General features: G+C 47.4%; 5 protein-coding genes across 5 annotated transcripts; all 5 read left to right on the top strand.

The window, feature by feature from the left end:
• Positions 1-966: 966 nt before the first annotated feature.
• On the top strand, positions 967-3,764 carry NCS54_00633900 (SGNH-hydro domain-containing protein; the record flags this gene model as incomplete). Its single annotated transcript, XM_053151802.1, has 11 exons — positions 967-1,255; positions 1,304-1,486; positions 1,537-1,807; positions 1,861-1,881; positions 1,935-2,004; positions 2,060-2,152; positions 2,207-2,331; positions 2,385-2,654; positions 2,709-3,028; positions 3,085-3,143; positions 3,195-3,764. Exons 1-11 carry the CDS (start codon positions 1,003-1,005, stop codon positions 3,762-3,764), a joined length of 2,235 nt encoding a protein of 744 aa, XP_053007777.1. The 5' UTR covers positions 967-1,002.
• A 3,171-nt stretch (positions 3,765-6,935) lies between these two features.
• NCS54_00634000 (Amidohydro-3 domain-containing protein) lies at positions 6,936-8,960 on the top strand (the record flags this gene model as incomplete). The annotated part of the gene is made up of 2 exons (XM_053151803.1): positions 6,936-8,414; positions 8,463-8,960. The coding sequence occupies 2 exons, from the start codon at positions 6,936-6,938 to the stop codon at positions 8,958-8,960; spliced, it is 1,977 nt and encodes a 658-aa protein (XP_053007778.1).
• A 718-nt stretch (positions 8,961-9,678) lies between these two features.
• NCS54_00634100 (Hypothetical protein) lies at positions 9,679-11,158 on the top strand (the record flags this gene model as incomplete). Its single annotated transcript, XM_053151804.1, has 6 exons — positions 9,679-9,711; positions 9,815-10,063; positions 10,151-10,353; positions 10,407-10,501; positions 10,562-10,732; positions 10,803-11,158. 6 exons carry the CDS (start codon positions 9,679-9,681, stop codon positions 11,156-11,158), a joined length of 1,107 nt encoding a protein of 368 aa, XP_053007779.1.
• A 409-nt stretch (positions 11,159-11,567) lies between these two features.
• On the top strand, positions 11,568-12,395 carry NCS54_00634200 (Hypothetical protein; the record flags this gene model as incomplete). Its single annotated transcript, XM_053151805.1, has 1 exon — positions 11,568-12,395. The coding sequence occupies one exon, from the start codon at positions 11,568-11,570 to the stop codon at positions 12,393-12,395; it is 828 nt and encodes a 275-aa protein (XP_053007780.1).
• Positions 12,396-12,830: 435 nt separating this feature from the next.
• Positions 12,831-16,462, top strand: NCS54_00634300 (NACHT domain-containing protein; the record flags this gene model as incomplete). The annotated part of the gene is made up of 7 exons (XM_053151806.1): positions 12,831-12,878; positions 13,711-14,086; positions 14,145-14,519; positions 14,581-15,138; positions 15,208-15,313; positions 15,366-15,623; positions 15,676-16,462. 7 exons carry the CDS (start codon positions 12,831-12,833, stop codon positions 16,460-16,462), a joined length of 2,508 nt encoding a protein of 835 aa, XP_053007781.1.
• Between the last annotated feature and the right edge of the window lie 2,299 nt (positions 16,463-18,761).

The raw sequence follows: 18,761 nt of genomic DNA on the forward strand, positions 1-18,761 counted from the left end.
GAGGTCTGTATGGGTATTAGCAAGACTGGGACATGATGCAATGCTGCGATTGCGAGTGAATCGAGTTGACTCTCATACCGGAATCACGGGCTTCCATCCAGAGCGCGATCACGACGAAAGAAATGTTTAATCCTTGAGGTGTCAGATTGTCAGATGGATCTCCGGTCGCATCTCAGCTGTCTCGGCAATTGCCTGGTTTTTGTTTACGGATTAGCCCGAACAAGGCCCCTGAAGGTGTGCCACTTGGCAATCTAGCAGGGGTCAAGGGGCCAGTGAGAAGCCGCCATTGAAACCTCTATCAAAAGCCACAGGACTGATTCGTTCTAGCACAAGCGCACTTTGACGCGCCAGAGGCCTCGCGTTAAAAAGTCCAGGCCTCTGAGCCAGAGCAAACAGTGCGGCCAGACCCCTGAGCTAGTCTCACTCAGGTCATTCCCCACCGCAGAGCAGGCTCATGGACCAACAGCAGATTGGCGATAATCAAAGGTTAAAAATACACAATCGCGACTTGGCGCGGAGTGCCACGGCAGTCACGGCATCCCCAGCCCCTGGAACGCGGCCGACTCCCCTGTCTCCCAGGCTTGGTGCGCCTGAAGGTGGCATCTTTTCTCTGGAATTATTTGAACTTGCCGCGTACTGTATTGGCGCTAATCCAATAGAGGGGATTCACCAAGGCTAGAGAAATGTCCAGCAAAGGCCAGCACATTGCTTCGTGGGAAATAGGGGTCTCGATCAACTTACCGTGGCTTTACTCAGCTCTTTTAATTAGTTGATCCTTCGCTGTGGCGTACCAACAACCACAATATCCGTCCTTCTAGAGCCTGCTTACCTCCTGGCTCATCTATGGACGGACATTTGCTGAACAGGGGTGGGTGCCTCAGGCCGCCACCGACAGTTTAGCTCCAGCCACTGGCTCCACGCCTTGGGTTGGTCCCAATGCATTCATCACACTCACTTCGCCCATTTTTCTCTTTGCCTACGTCTCTCGTTTGGCCTTTCAAGATGAGTCGCCTAGTATGGCATTGCCTGGCCATCACCGCGCTCATCCAACAGGCAACTCCTTTCCCGCCGTTTCCGAGCCTGGGGTCAATGCTGGTCCCCAGAGACGGAAATCAGTTTGATGACGTTGACTCGTGGGACGCCAGTGACCTTTCATACATCACGAAACTTGCTGCCATCGGAGATTCGTATTCAGCGGGAATTGGCGCTGGAATTCGGCTTGGAGACGCGGGTCAAGGATCCGATCCACAGAGCGGTAAGTTTTATGCGTTCTCAAACAAACAAGCATCTGACATGATCTTAGACTGGAGCTGTGGTCGACACGACAATGCCTATCCTAGTCTAGTCAACCAGGACGGTAGGCTTGGCGACAAGTCTAAGAGAAGATTCCAGTTCCAATCATGTTCTGGGGCCACCCTAGAAGATGTCACGAAGCGGCAGCTTCCTCACATTGACAAGGGTCAACAGGTCATCTTGGTCTCTGCTGGTAAGTTTGAGAGCTGACTTGCCGACAAACGCAATCTAACACAATGCTAGGTGCCAACGATGCCGAATTTGTCAACATTTTGAATCATTGCATCTATCAGTGGGCTTCTTTCGACTCATCGGAAAAGGCATTTGATAAACTAGGAAATTCCATTCCTGGACTTCTCAAAGACTATCCACACCTGGCCGAGTTCCAAATCGAGGAATTGACGCGAAGCTGTGATGAACAGCTGGAAATTTCCCGGGAGCTCGTCGAGAGTGACGACTTTGGCCACAAGGTTGATAATGTCTTGACCGAGGCCAAGCGCAAGCTGGCTCGCGAGTATGTGTCTTTTTCTGCCCTGGTTTCGTTGTAGTTGCTAACAGAATTACCAGTGGTTCTATCTACTATACTGGGTAACAAATGGGCTATTTCCTTGTTTCACAACTTGCGGCTAAATGTTTGATAGATACGCCAAGTTTTTCTCGATAACCATGACCGAGTCGTGCAACAAGGTGTCCTGGTCGACGTGGACAGAGGTCAGTTGTGATTTGCAGAAACCAACAAGCTGAATCACATATCTAATATGCGTAGGAATCGCACGACTATGCAAGAAACACGGAGCATCTCACAGTTAACCTGCGAAAGAAGATTAATGACCTCGTAGATCTGATCAACGAGAAGCTGGTAGGACTTGCCTGATTGCGCTCCTTGGAACCATCTCTAACGCATACCCCACAGGCATCAGCCGTGGAGAGAGCTGGTTCAAGTGTCCAGTTCGTTGATTACGACTCGATAGTAGGAGACCTTGGGGGACGATATTGTGAAGACGGGGCTGATGAGAGGACGTCAAAGAAAAGCACCAGGTACTCATTGGGCGGCTGGATAATCTATGCCGAGAATGCTAACTTTACCATAGGTTTGGCCTGATGTTTTACGAGCTCAACACCGTGGACCAGGCGGATAAGACCCCCTTTGACCGATCCGAGGACCGCCCCGGAAACAAGACATTTTCTGGCTCCCAGAATGTCTTTGCTCATATTGCCCTTACCATGGGCCCGGAGGCCAAGTTCACCTTTGACCAGAACGCGAATGGCACTGCGTTGAGTGACTTTAACATACCGACAGGAGATGATGATTCAAAATCATCTGATGGGGGATGGCGGATTCCCAACGTCCTGCCTGACGGGTAAGATTTCTGTCGACTGCTCATTGTTTGGCAACCACTAAATTGCAGCTGCAGATATGCTCGCGCTTTCCATCCTCAGGTTCTCCTCCACCAGGTCATTGCCAATCGCATCATCTTCGACATGATGAGCCAAAACAACAAGGTCAATGGGTACGGCGAGCTCCCGCTGGTCACTGAGATGGGTTCATGCCGTGCTGATTCCGGACCCACAACATACCTGACACATCAGGGAGCCAAGACGGGCGAGTTGATACAGAATGGCGTCAAACTCAGAATCCTTCCTGTTGGTGACTCGATCACGTATGGTCGCCATGAGGCGGGTGATGGCGGTGATGGCAATGGTTACCGAGGAAGGCTAAAGGAGCACCTTGCACGTAAGATTCAGAGACTTTCACATGCTGCATCGCCAACGTACTGACACTCTCGCTAGAAAACACCGTTGTCTTTGCCGGTACAAGAGCAGCCGGAACCATGGAAAATGGAAACTTTGTGAGTGCTGGCGAATACCCCCCACGAGATAGATGACTAATTGTAAACTAGGCTGCTTGGCCGGGAAAGACGATCCAGTTCATGGCGGATCACGTCGATCCCTCTCTGTTACATCGTCCTAACCTCATCCTTCTCCACGCGGGAACAAACGATCTGGAAGACAGGGCCCGGTACTCAACAGAAGGAAACGACCCTCAAGGGATGGCAGATCGCCTAGGTGCTTTGATCGACCAGATGTTTCTGGCGTGCCCCGATGCCGTGATGCTCGTGGCCATGATTCTACCGACCTGCGACCCTCACAAGTCAGTCAATCACAAGGCATTCATCAGCATGATTCCCAGCCTCGTCAAAGAACGTAGACTGCAAGGTAGACGTATCCTTGCCGTCGACTTTACCGATTTCCCGCTGGATCAACTATATGACTGCATTCATCCAAAACCCGACGGCTATCACAAGATGGGTGATTGGTGGTACGACTACCTTACTCAAATCCCCCCGTCGTGGGTTACAGAACCCATTGGAGATGATCCGGTTTTACCCAGTGGTGACGGCCACAGATACGGAGGAGTTAAAAAGCCCGCTCCTGCGCCTGAGCCCAGCAAGCCTGCTGCTGTCCCCTGAAGTGGGTACATTCGAGACACTGAATGATTGAGGGTTCTAAATAGACCATGTGCAAAAGTTGTTCTGTTTGAAAGCGCTGGCGGGATTGCGCTGCATGCCGGGAAGAGCGGGATTTGCGTGTACACGAGGGATTGGCATAGGAGTCGTCAAGCTGTGCATGGTTTTGGATGGCGATGCGGGCGTCTTTGGATTTTCTTGGCATTAAATATTGAGGGCATATACCTTATCATAGATTAAGCAGGCTGTAGAATTGACCACCTTTGGCGTCAAGGAATGCTGCAACAGTATCTGCTCGGCGGTCATGGAGGTATGAAATATTCCTGTTACTTGAGAAATATCCGTAGGCATCTTGACTTAGGCACTTGTATGCATTGTTTTGTTTATCCCCAAACACTCACGTCGATCTCCCGTCCTCCCGGAACTGCCTCGCTCGCCCATTCGTATTTTCACATTGTGAAACATGGAGGATGCGATTCGTCCTGGAGAGCAGGCTACTCGAGCCATGCTCGAGCGAGCTACAGGACATGGTCCACGCTGTGCGGGTCGGCATCTCGAGACTCAGCACTACCAATGACTTGCTTGTCGCGCCTGGAAACGGCATTTCCAAACCACCCCTATTTCCCCGAGATTCTTCATATAGACACCTTTAGCAATGTTGCCGTTACGAGGGGACGAACCACATGGCTCGCTAGCGAGGATGGGCTGCATCTCCCTTCTTTCAGAGATGAGACCCGTTTCCAAGTTGCCTGGAAGGAAAAGACTCGAGTTATTTTAACATCAGGTCCACGACGTTCAACCACAGTTCTACCGGATTTCTATAGCGCAGACAACAATCACATCCCGATACTGATGCTGGCCCGGGCCTATGTCCTCTCAGCACGATGGGCCGAACTCGTCCCAGGGGCATGCATTTCCCAAACCAATCAAGATGCCTCCAATGGCTCAGCGATGCCAGAAATAGGCAAACCCGTTGTCTCAATCAATCTTGGCCAGGCTGATAAGAGCGCCGTAAACTGGTGGAATTCCATCCTAATGGAAGGAAACTGTTGGGGTGCAAAAGTTTGCAGCTCCAAGGGAGCTCTGCACTCCCCTTGGACTGTCAAACTTACCTCAGAACAGTGTTTCGTCATTACAGATAACCCAACGACGTCAAGCTCAGCCCTCAAGCACACCGCAGCCTCTTCGATCACGGCCCTTCGTTACTTGTCTGATTACTGCGACCTTCATAATACTCACGATCAAAGTCGAGCAGCCCTCACAGCAGCCCTATCGATCCCACTGGCCAAGTACGACAACAGGCAAATTGAACTTGCCATCCCTAAGCTTTCAGAAAAAGCAGACCGGAAGGACGAAGGACCTACGGCATCCCTGCTTACGATCGAGGCCCATCATCAATTTGACCGACTTCTAACGCTGAGCTGCAATCCAAGAGGCCTAAAGGCACTTCTGGACAGCATATTTTTCGAACCTGACGTGGAAACCAACATCTGCGGGATCTGGCTACAGGGCTCATTTGCATTTCCGGATGCAACCCAAGATCCACATCAACTCTTGAGGACTCTGATGAAACGTCACCCAGAACTCGGTTTTCTATGGCTTGGTGCCTTCCTGACCGGAGCACATGACCGCTCCCTTCGAGAAGCTCGAGGAGCTTGGTGGCCTATCGATCTCGGTTCAGCTGCATGGACAGGGGCATTCGCGCCGTTCATTCAGGCTCCGGCGCTCTTGGAGACAATAAGTGAGGGCAAGATTTCTCGTGCTGATGAGTGTCGTCTCTTGTATCTTTCGCACGGCGTCGACTGCACAACGCCACCACTCTTCCCGTTTCCGCCATTTGGCTACAATGCGATCGAAGACACGAATCTAGATGTCCACGAGCACGCACTATGTGGAAAGGTTCATGGTCTCACGTACTCATGCTTTACCTGGTCTTGAAAGGATGGGAAAGCGGTACAGCAGTACTCTCAGGACCGTGTTCAGTCAACTATCCTCCGCCCGAAGAATGGTCAAATTGCAAATCACCATGATGATATTATCGACAATTATGAGGGGCTTGAATACGATGACCTTGACTCAGAAGACGAAAACTCAGAAGCTGTGACCCGAAATATCTTTACATGGCTTCGCGGCGAAGATGGATTGCCCATTGCGGAGAGACCGATCCGCGAACACGAGTGGATTGATAACCTAGACTCGGACGATGATAGTCTAATCGAGGGGGATGTCCGCTCAACAGTGGGGGGAAACTTTCATGGGTGGATAGCGAGGGTATCAACCCAAAGATCAAACTCAATCTGAGAGAATCTCGGGGGTGGGTTGTGTTCAAGTAGCGAGATTTGGATCCTCTTCTGGGGCATGAGGTGTCTGATGTGAACGGTTTTTTCATCGGAAGCATGTTCTATTCCACCAATTACTCAAATCGATACTATGTCTGATACCTTCTCTATCTGATAAAAAGGTGATGACAGACTGAATAATATGTCAGCATTCTAGACCATCGACGCATGTTCTACCCTGGGCGCTACAAGGGATCCGGAAAGTACGGAGAACTGTGGCCCGGGCACTGGAGAGAAGGATGAGCCTATCATCTGTCAGTAAAGATGGGAACGGACATGGCAGCATCATCTCGGGTTCGCAACGGACACCGAATACCTATCACAAAAAGTCTTATCACCATATGGCCACAGGCATCTCCCGAGCATCCCAAAAGAGGCGGTCATGATAGAAGACCTGTTATATCGTGAGACTGAGGGTCCTCCTAGCCCCCTCTGGGTAAAAGGACGCAATTCCTGAAACCTTAACCCCAGCGGTCAAAGTCCGGGGTCCGATGAACAAAGATCCCTGCAACGGTCGACGCTTCCAGGGGCGCATAACAAGCATATTCAACCGCCACGCTACTCCCAATTGGGGCGATATAGCCGCCAGGCACGAACTCCTGCAAGTGGTCTGCAATGCTTGAGGTTCTGGCCTCATTCTCTGCCAATAGTTCTTGAACGTTCGTAAAGGCAAGGTTGTTGTAGCTTGCTGATCATCCGTGGTTGAACCCCGCTGCGGAGAGCAAGGACCAGTTCACGATCGATACTTATAGATGCTTTTCCCACGTCGAGAAGGCAGAGATGTTTCTCCAAGGCCGCATCTCTTCTATTGCCCATCGTTGGTACGCCCTCTGCCATGGCCCGTGGTCTTGTCTCTCTTTGTGTTGGCGCCTTATTGGCTGCCTTGAACCCCGTTGCGGGAGCTTCAACCGCTGCACTGCCCGCCGACCTTGTTTTTCGAAATGGAAGCATCTACACCATGGGCTCTTGTGATACCCCGGTATCGGCATTAGCTATCCATGGCGGCAAGATCACTTATGTCGGAGCTGAAAATAAGATCAAGAACTACATTGGAAAGAAGACCAAGGTTGTAGATCTTGAGGGCCGCATGGCTATGCCTGGACTGGTTGATTCGCACATGCATCTCCTTTCTGGCGGTCTATTCCTTCTTAAGTGCGACCTTAGCTACCAGACTCTGCCCATCGAGGATGTCATCAAGCACATTCAAGGATGCCTTGATGGTGAGACCGACAAGACCGACGATGACTGGCTTGAAGTTGTCAACATGGACTACGCCGGTCTCGTTGATAAGAGTGGCACCGTGGGTAAGGCTCAGCTCGATAAGCTCAACACCAAGCGCCCCATCATAGTCCGCTCCAGCGACTACCACACCGTCATTGCCAACTCACGAGCGCTGGACCTTTCCAAGATCGATGCCAGCACGAAGGATCCCTCTAATGGCAAGATCGTCCGCCTTCCTGGCAGCAACGAGCCATCTGGTGTCCTTCAGGATGATGCATACAACCTCCTGGTCGGACCGCCTCCCGCCACAGAGGAGGAGAATCTTGAAGCTGGCCGTGCTGCTCTCAAGCTCCTGCGTGAGGCCGGCATCACCACCTTCCAAGATGCCGCCGCAACCAAGGAGCATCACACGGTATTCAGTGCCCTCAAGAAGGAGGGAAACCTCACATCGCGAGCCTACTTTGACTGGCGAATTGAGGCCCCAAAGACTCTCGACGATGTGCCCGCTCTTGTGAAAGAAGTTGTGGCCCTCTTCAAGGAATACCACGACTCTACCACCATCGGACCCAAGCCCACCACCAAGTGGCAGGCTATCAAGGCATTCATTGACGGTGTCATCACTTATCCCGCCAACACTGCTGCTCTCATCGAGCCATATCTGCTCCCCGTCAACGGATCAGACGACAAGTGGGCACCCGATCCGGATTCGCTAAACGACCCGTATTGGAAGCCCGAGATTCTCACGAAGACCCTTGAGCTTCTGTTCTTGGCAGGCATTGACGCCCAATTGCACGTTGACGGCGATCTTGCTGTTCGAATCGGTCTCAATGCGGCTGAGTCGTTCCGCAAGAAGTATCCGCGAAAGAGCTTCAAGCTGGGTCTCGCTCACGACGAGCTCTCTCACGAGAAGGATTGGCCGAGATTTGCCAAGCTCGGTGTTGACCCGATCGTGAGCTACCAATGGGCGCAGCTTGCCTCTTCCTACATTCCCGACACGTTCAAGTCGATTGGCGATGATCGACTTGATAATCTGCAAGCCTGGGCTCAATTCGAGAAGGGCGGACGACCTCTTGTGTACGGAAGCGACTGGCCAGTGAGTATTAGCCTAATTCTTGATGTCTTTGCATTCTAACAACCGCAGATTGATCCCCTCGACGAATTTCTTGCGCTCAAGGTGGCCGTGACTCGATCCGGAGACACAGAAAACCCCAACTCGCCCGCCAGCCAAGGACCACCATTTGTGGGCGTCTTCCCAGCAGGCGAGGGCATTTCTCGCAAGTCTGCACTCCACTCAATCACCATCAACGGCGCCCGCTTCCTGCGGGCCGATAAGCAGATCGGCTCGCTCGAGACCGGCAAGCTGGCGGATATCATTGTTCTCGAAAAGAACTTCTTCAAGGTTCCCGACGAAGAGCTTGGCCGACAGCGCGTTTTGCTCACAATGGTCGGTGGAGAGGTTCTTTATGTGGCTGACGGACAAGACTTTGGAGTGAAGGCCAAGTTCCCCAATGACGACAAGACCAGCATAAAGCTTGCCCGTCGCACCATCGGAGGTTTCGCTGCCAAGTCGCTCTCGGAAGAGGGCAAGGCTAACGCAGCCAAGCTGAGGAAGAGGGGGGTCTGTGTGCACAAGCACTGATAACAGTTAATTATGTCTGCGTCGTTTAACCAACGGCGAAGCCGAACAAGCTTGGACAAGACGTTATTTTTATGAATCCATCGTGTGCTCCGCCTCTGTCGGAGTTAAAGAGTGATTGCTGTGGAAACTGAGTCATGCACAATCTATAATCTGGCCACTCCCTGATGGAGAAGCTGACAGAAGCCCAACAAATCCACCTGATGGGGTAGCTGGGAATAGTTCCACGTAGAATGCAGCCACTTTGACCGTGGCGTGCACCGGACCGTTCCCCTGCATGAAAAGACTTGAATAACCCTTCCCCATCATTGGACCATCTTGTCGACAGACATTATTTCCGCAAATCAAGGGTTGCCCGCGCAGGATTCCGACATTCCAGCACGAGTCGCCGCATCGGTGGCGCCAACCTCGATATCGTTAGCAACGACAATGATTAAGCTTAGAACGACAATGCCGGGGTATCTCCCATTGGCAGCATGGCTCGGTTACTTCCTAGTGGCGTGCATATCTAACCATGCCTCCTTGGTTATCTGCCTGATGTCCGGGGGGACCCTGAGCCCACCCGTGCCAACAACCTGCTCTTAACGTGCCTTTTCCCAAAGATTCGGTAACCTGCCATGTCCGTCTCTTGCTGAAGGTTTCACTCTCCTCCAACTGCAGAGCCTCTTTCTTCTGGGGTGTCTTGTTCCTGTTGGTCGACTTGATCTCCGACTCGGCCAAAATGGCTCCGGCGCCGTCGGGTGCTGCCGTGCTGGTAGGTGCTCCACGCCACTCCGGATCGCCCGGCGAGGTTCCTCTTTCGAGTCTTTCCCGGGATGATCTGCGTGTTTGTGATGGGCACTGACGTTCACTCACAGGGCACCATCTACACGCTCATTGTACTGGCAGCTCTGGTCATCGCGGCGCGCATTTATCTTCGCATCGTCATTCAGAAACGAAGACTACTGGCCAGCGATTTCATCATGATACTAGCTTGGCTCTCAGCAGTATCGACGTCAGCTTTTGACATTCTCCTCAAAAAACACGGAGCATTAGAGGCCCACATTAATTATACCCTCACCAACTACGAGGCAGACTCAGTAGAAGAGTTTGAGCATGTCATGAAGGTAGGCGACGGTTGTCTTTGGTGTTGACTTGTCCCCAGCGAGATATGTCAACTTCGCATTGAAGGTCTGAAGCTAACATACCTGCAGATGATCTGGGCCTCAGTCATCCCATTCTTCACCACCTTTTACCTCTGCAAGGCTGCTCTTGTTTCAGTCTACCTCCAACTATTCCCGCCATTCATGAAAAAGAGAAGGATGCTATTGTGGGTAACAATTATTTATTGCGTGATTGCCTACGTCGTATCGATTGCGCTGCAGTTATTCCTCTGCTTCCCTATTGAGAGAAATTGGTACGTCTCTTTCTCGCTGATATGTGAGTTCTAACTGACAATCCCCTCTGAAGGTCAATCAAAGAGCCTGAGAAAATATGCCCCGAAGATGATCTCAAGCTCGTTTTTGAGGTAGCTTGGGCCTTGCACTTCACGGGAAGTCTTGCTCGTAAGTTATACTCAGCCAATTCTCTTTAGCAACACGGGATGAAACTCACTCCGACTTCAGTCTTTGCCCTTCCTTTTCTTATCCTGCAAAATTTAAACATGCGAACCAAAACCAAGGTTGGAGTCTATTGCGTCTTTCTTCTTGGACTCATCGACATTGCCTTTTCCTTGACACGGTTCTTGACAGTTCTGCTGAGCAACGATGGTAGCTTCCGGGCTATCACAACAATCGGTATGTGACCCCTAAAGCAAACCTACCTCCCGCGAAAAACATGACTAACAGAATCACTCAACTTTGTCAGAACTATGGAGCGCCTTGGATGTTTACGTCGGGCTCATCATTGCCTGTCTCCCCTCCCTTCGTCCCTATCTCCGCCGCAACTTTGGAGCATCTTACCAATACGACTACAACGAGTCAGGAAGGGTCACGAAATCGACAGTCACTCGAAGGCCAGGCCAAAGTGGGTTCGAGGAGCTTGGCGAAGGTCCCTACGCTGGGCCTTCAACGAGCGGGAGCCGGGCGATAACCAGCCGTCATGCTGCAGAGTCAGCCGAGTTTAGCACCGATGTCGATGACGACAAGAAGAGCAACAGGAGCGATATTGAGCTTGTTAATATTAATGTTGGAGCTAATGGCAAAGAACGAGCCCATGCCTAAAAGGTAGATGAGATGGACGTGTAAACTAGAGCATCTCGTGGAGACATTCTGCTCATGCGCAAGAAATGCCAGGAATGAAGACACAAGATATAATAATTAGATAATCATGCCAGTGCATCGGGTCGTCATTCTCAAGCAGATGTGCTAGACTGCATCGGTAGAAACGGGGCGCCCTCCATTAATAAGGCAGATCGAGTTGAGACATACAGTAGAAGTCAAGTTGCAGCCGGCGAAAACAAGGATATGCAGTCAGCATCTTATCCGAAAATCAGGAGGTGTTTATTACTTATCTAAAGGAGTTTCAACACATTTAAATGCCTGAAGGTATGCCTGGGATTTCTCGCTATCTGTTTAGAGCCTCATTTTGAGTCGACGCCGTCACCTTCAGGTATTCAGCCCCCTCAACGCCATGCCGTCGAATCTCTCATCTGAAGAAATTTTGTCCTCATTCCAATCTATACTCGATTACCAGAACTATGGCAAGTGGGACGAGCTTGAAACCTACATCCAGCCAATTGTCAATACCGTTGGCGGCTCACAAAAGCGCGACGAGTTCATCAGCTACCTTCGCTCCGGTGCTGGAGACGGAAACCGAAAGTCGAAGCTGGATAGCTATATCGTGGATCATGGTTCCCAAGCTATAGCCGCTAGAATCATCAGAATCGAAAGCGCCCAAGATGGAAGTGCCACTTCCGAGTACCAGCAGGTCATAATGGCCTGGTTTGTTGATGGTTGTCTCTCAACCTTCAAAACGATACAAGACAATGACGCGAGCCGAGCAAGGCAACCTAGCGCACCGAGAACGCCTGATACACTTGTCCGGGGAGTGCCGACATCACTGGACCTCAGAGCACAATACCACCGGTACATCGCCAGCATGAATAACAGGACCATGGAAGCCGAGTTTGAGAATTTTGTGCAACCCATCGTCACCCACAATGGCCGCACGATGACAACATCAGACTGCATGAAACCGATCGGAATGAACCAAGAGACAATTGAGTCACTCGAGCTTGAGGTACAAGACATGCTGGTTGACAATCAATCAGGGACGGTTGCCGTTCGAATCAAGTTCACGGGCGTTTCGGTGGGAGTGTGGGGGAACGCGGGACCCAGCCGCAAGCCTGTGACGTTTCATGAGCATGCCATGTATTGGTTTGAAGGAGGCAAGGTGTCCTTTGTTTGGGCTGCTCTTGACTTTGATGAGTATCGACAGCAGCTGAAGGAGGGTAGCTGATGGGGGATTGTTGCGAGTCTCAACGACCTCATATTGCCTCGATGGTCAATGCTTCACTGAATAATCTGTACATTGACCTAAAGGAACTGGGTTTCAAATAAAACTACATAGCATGGAATAATTCCGTTTAAGTCTTGCTTCTTAGAGGTCAGGTTTTTTCTTGAGTTGCCTCCTCATGTAGCAAGTTCTCAACCTGGTCCTAGGTTTTAATATCTTTGACTTGCAACTGTTCTGCCGTCCTTATGAGCTTCCCTAACGAGTGTCTCTCTCACATACGACCATACCTGCTAGAGAATTCTGGATCCCGTCTGCTCTCCGTGCGACAAGCTGGCAAGAGGCGGATTAGTAGTTGGGTCGGTGACGACCAGCGAATACCCGCTGTTGTATGTTTTTGCAACTCACGATGGCTATCAAGTCGTTATTTTTGCACTCTAAATGGTTGATGTTGATGTGGTCAAGAATCACGAGATTCAGATGCTTGAGGTTTGCAAGATATTGCCCCCGCCATCTGGAACAGTCTTCTGTAAACGGGAAGGCCATGGGACGGGGTGGCTACTGCGTTTTTCTCATTCTGGTTAGACACACAAGTGGTGTCTCCCATTTGAGTCCCTGGCTCCATAGAGAATACCTACTCGACTACACTTCCCGTCCGTCCCCCCATGTCGGAACAGCCATCTGGAACAACCACCCGGAACAGTCTTCGGCGACATAAGCTGCTTGCCGGGTATACCCTGCTAGCAGTGCAGATTACTTGGGCTGTGTATTCGCTTCGAAAGAAAAAACCAGGCTGTTGCATTGCAGAGTGAGTTTGCTGTGTTGTCACACTAACACCAAGACCAATAAGCTGCTACCGGCAGCAGCCACGGCGGATAAAAACGACAGGATGCGATATTTTCACCGCCAATGTGTCCGGAAGTGGATTCTAATTGGTGTATTATTGTGAGGGCCTCAACTGTGGCTGCGCCCGTCATGCTGCACTTTCGCCCGGCCATAGAGGCAAGCATACCTCAAGCCTGTTGCAGTTGCCCAATCATAGCTCACCATTACCGCCCAATGTGCTCTGCCGCGTTGCCCCTTGCAGGGCGTTTTCAAGGTTGACTCGCTGGCTGGGCTGAAATCAGGCTGTGGCCCAGGTTCAAAAACACGACGCTGATGGTACCTCTGTTCCTATTCATTCATCCTCAACGGCATCATGGCAGCACCTTCATCTGATGCCCTGAGGCATGCCTTTGAAAGCGCGATCAAGGATTTCAAAAACAGTCTCAAGAATCCCAGTCTTTATGATCAGATTCTCCAGACAACGAGCATAGACTAGGTCTACGATGCCACCGATCAGCTACAGAAGGAGCAGAGCAAGACTGGACACCTTCGACACCTGTCCAAGATCGAGCCATTCTTAGACAGACTCAGAGAGGATAGTGGTGTGGTGGAGACATTTGTACAAGCAAAACCCGACATCCTCGCGTTAATCTGGGGTCCGATAAAGCTCCTCCTGCTATGGGGGGATGCCTTGACAAAGTCCTTCACTGCTATTTCAGACACTCTTGAGGAGGTCGGGTCTCTGTTACCCGAATTTTGCAAGGTCACAAGCATATTCACCGACAGCATTCACCTGCAAGAGATACTGGTCCTCTTTTTCCGAGACATACTCGACTTGTACCTGATCACCATCAAGTTCTTTAGCTTGCCTCGTAAGTTTCTCATGGCCTTGGCTACCTCGTAGAGGCAAACACTGACAGATAGCGATAGGGCTCAAACTTGTTTTTGAGGCGCTCTGGCCAAATCGAAGAGACGAGATAAAACTGGTCACAAAGCACATTGCCCGACACCGCGAGCTGATGCGGACCGAAGTTCGCCTCGAAGAGATTCGCGCTGCTGACGATGCCAGACAGCGGGAACTCAAACACTTCGCTCAGGCTGAAGAATCTGCCATCAGGCAGGAATATTCTACCCTCCGTGCCCACATCTCTCCCAGGACTTACGACCACGATCTGTACCGACACCATGCAGACGTCTGTGAGGGGACTGGAAAGTGGCTCTTTCGTGACCAGTCATTCAAAGACTGGGTAGACCATTCCAAGGGAACAACCCGGATTCTCTGGCTCAAGGGGATTCCAGGAGCCGGTAGGTTCACATCAAGATTTGAGAGAGCTATGGTATTCCGAGTACTAACGTCGTTCCTCAGGCAAAACACTGCTTGCAAGTAGTGTGATTAGACACACCCAGCCCCTCCACCTGACACTTTTCGCTTTCCTCACCTACAAGGATACCAGCACAACCGCTTTATCCATCTTTCATTCCTTGATCTTTCAACTTGCCTCGGAATCTATCGCCCTGCAGAAGGAGTTGTGTCAATCTGATCAGAAAAACCTGACGAACAGCCTCGAGACTTCGGCTAATCTTCTTCAATCACTGCTCGAATGCGCAGGCGTCGTCTGCGTGGTTATTGATGGCATTGACGAAATCGACCTATTTGAACGCTCGAGGCTCTTGAAGCAACTCCTCAAGCTGGGAGAGGCGTGTCAGAAGTGCCGAATTCTCCTCAGTAGTCGCTCTGAGGACGATATCAGTACCGCCTTACGAGGGAAGGTGGCAGAGATCAAGGTGGACCAGCGAAACGCCGGGAGTATTCAAGCATTCGTAAATCACTCGATGATGGATTGGCTCGATCAAAGACGCTTCACCCCAGAAGTGCGTCACGAAATCGAAGGCTGGGCTGCACCATTGGCGTCCAAGGCAAAAGGTAGCTGCGCTGCTTCCGAGGTGTTTTCTTATGTTTCTCCAGTGGATAGAACTAACAGTGCTTGACAAGGCATGTTCTTGTACGTCAAGGTGATCTTCGGCATGATTCAATACTTGGACAATGTGGACGAGATCCTCGATCAGCTGAAGCACCTTCCAGAATCCTTAGATGATGCGTAAGGATACATCCAATTTCCAGCTCTCCCTTTCGCCTAACTCTTCGAGCAGTTACGGGAGAATATTCCAACGACTCAACGCATCGACAGACAGCACTCTACGTCTGAAAGCTCATCGGATCCTGGGCTGGGTTAGTTGTGCACCGTCACCTATGACCAGGCATGAGCTAGAACAAGCTTTGGTAATCAACCCAGAGCAACCCGACCAAGAACCCAGAGTCAATTCGGAGCTCAATGTAGTTGAATTCTGCGGCCCAATTGTGGAAGTTATTGATGAATATGTGCAATTTGTTCACTTCACTGTCAAGGAGTAGGTTGCACCAAAGGAGTCGAGGTAACCGGCTAATCCCTATTTCATTCAGGTACATTTTCAACAAGAAAATCGACGGCTTCATCTCACTATCGGACATGGCCTTGGGGCTTGCTGTTCGTTGCATTAGCTACCTCTGCCAGGAGCATCACGACTTAGAATTTATTGAGGAAGAACTGGAAGACAACATACTCTCGGGAGCTTATCGGTTTCACAATTTCGCGGCTACGTACTGGTGGAGGCTGATCAAGCAATATCTGTCTCTATCCAAGGCGGCCTCAATCCCCGACAGCCTGAGAGACCAGTTGCAACAACTTCACGACACACGATTAGCAGATGGTTACCAACAAGCTGATCAAAAAATCGACATAGAGTTCAACATGAACGAGGCCATCCTAGCATTGAAGCCTGTACAGCCTAGCCTAGCAGAGATGCTCCGCAATGTCTCTCAATTCCAGAGTGCTTCCTCAAAAGCTGACTATCATCTCAAAAGTTGTGAGTGCAACGAGCCTCTGGACGACCTGATCTGCCTTGCTAATCGCCATTTTCAGCTGAACGATGGGTTCACCTTGACCCACTCACCATCTCCCGAGTCTCGATCGAATTACACCGGCGATTCAACACCAGTCTCTGCGGAACAGCGCACAATCAGCAAAAGATCGCCCACCATTACGGAGTCAACATTTTCAGATGTGGGTTTCTACGCTGCCAGTTCCACCGTCGTGGTTTTGGCACCCAGTCCGATCGCCGTTCCCATGAGAAAAATCACGACAAGCCGTGGAAATGTGACGTTGCTGGTTGCGATTATGCGGAGATTGGATTCATCTCGAGGAGAATGAGAGATGACCACTTACAAAGTAGTCATCTGCTGGGCGAAGATTCAGAACCTGCGGAGTTTGACAAGTCCAACAAAGACGAGATTCAGCCGCTTCTATTCGACCTAGTTGCGGCCAACAAATTCGAGGCCGTCAAAGCCCTTTTGCCATTCGTTGAGAAACTGAGCAATGCAGTATATAATTATAATTACTATTATATATTAATATCTTTAATAGGCTTAGCTATTACTTTTATTAATATTTAATTACTTAATATATCTTATTATACTTAGTAAGTATTTGTTAAGTTATTTATAGCTATTTTTAATATATTTATACTTATATTACTAGAGATTAATATACTTAGTTATATAGAGATAACTTTTTATAGCTATATTATTAATATACTTAGTTAAGTATTATTTTAACTTTATTAAGGCTTAATAGAGGGCTCTAGTATCTATCTTAGTATTTAAAGTCTTAATAGCGCTTAAACTAATATATACTTAAGATTAGGCTATTTTTCTATATTTATAAAGGTAGATTTATTACTTTATAATAGGTCTAATATTATTACCTCTAAGTTTAAACCTAATAATATAATTTCTTAAGGGATTAAATATATAATTTTATTTTTATTACTATTATCTTTATTAAAAATAATAATCTATTTATTTAACTCAGTTTATTTATTTAATTATATTCTCTTTCTTTAGTTTATAGGAGATATATTTAGTAAAGTTTATTATTAAAATTACTATTAAAATTACTATTATTTATATATTTATACGAGTTAAGATATATGCATTATATATTTAATTAGATAGGTTTAATTAATTAAACCTATAGACTTTTATCTACCGCCGAGCCTAGCGCTAAGCCCTAGCGCTGACTCTTTTTAGGTTTAAACTCTAATACTAACTCTAGGAACTAATCCCTCTAAAGCCTATAACGCTAATAACCCTTATTTCCTAATATAGTTACGCCTATAGCTATATAGCTAGATCCTAGCTAGCTATAAGACTTTTTTAATCCTCTTATTTAGCAGTATAGAAGGTCTTTATAGTTATTATAAGTATTATAACCTATGCCCTATGCTACTTATTATCTTATAAGTCCTTAAGGAATTTAGTATCTTTACTAGTAAGATCTTCCCCTTCCTTTAGCTTCTTTTTAAAAGCCTTTAATAAAGAAAGCCTTTTTTTAATAAAATTAAACCTTTTATTAATATTATAATTAAGTAAAAAAAGGCTAGGTAAAAGAAAGATATTATAATTAAAGATTATAAATTTAATTAATATTAGTTTATTATATTATATATTTATCTTAATACTCTTAAGGCTATTATTTAATATTATTACTTATAGCTTATTATATATACTTTTTATACCCTTATAAAGCTTATAAACCTCCTTAGTAAGGTTATCTTAGTTATATCAAAAGGTATATTAATAGGTATTAATTATGCTACTTTAATTATTTAGTTAAAGGTCTCTATAAAAAGCTATTATAATCTCCTTAATATATTATTAACTAATTAACTAGTTATTAATTAATTAATTAATTAATTATAATAGTTATTATTAGCTATAACTAAATATCCTCTTATAAGGATAATAAAAGCGATTTTAACCTCTTTAGTCAGTTAAGATATAAGCTATTTATTATAAATAGAGCTAGCTTTAGTGTATTATTAAAGCTATTAATAATTATATAGATAAACCTTATTAATTTAACCCTATTAAGACCTCTAGCTTTAGGTATAGAGCCTTTACTATTAAAACTACTAAGATATTAATTAAGATACTTTAATCCCCATTTTAGGTAGTATAAAGTAATATAATAATATTTATTAAAGTAAATATTCTATATAAGTATAACCTTCTTAAGTTAAGGAACCTATATCTAATATAAGTTATATACTTTATAGCTTACTAAGTACCTTATATATCCTCTAGGGCCTATCTTAAAGCCTCTCTTATATTTATTTACCTCCTTATTTTTATCTAGGGGGTATATATAGTAATTATATATATGGATATTACTTTAATTAAAAAAAAGGTCTATTATATACTCCCTTATTAATAAAAGAGTATTAATCTAAAACTATTAATTAAATACCTCTTATAATAATAATTAATTATACTTTTAGCTTAGACTTATCTTAAGTAAATAAATAATAGCTTATATATTTTTAGGCTATAGTTTATATAATAGGCCTATATTATTAAGTATTATATTAGACTTATTAATTATTATTTTCCCTATTATCTTAATTATATTATTTAATTTATAAATATTAATAAGAGGTATTTCTATATTA

This window comes from Fusarium falciforme, chromosome 5, assembly GCF_026873545.1.
Source record: "Fusarium falciforme chromosome 5, complete sequence".
Lineage (NCBI taxonomy): Eukaryota > Fungi > Ascomycota > Sordariomycetes > Hypocreales > Nectriaceae > Fusarium > Fusarium falciforme.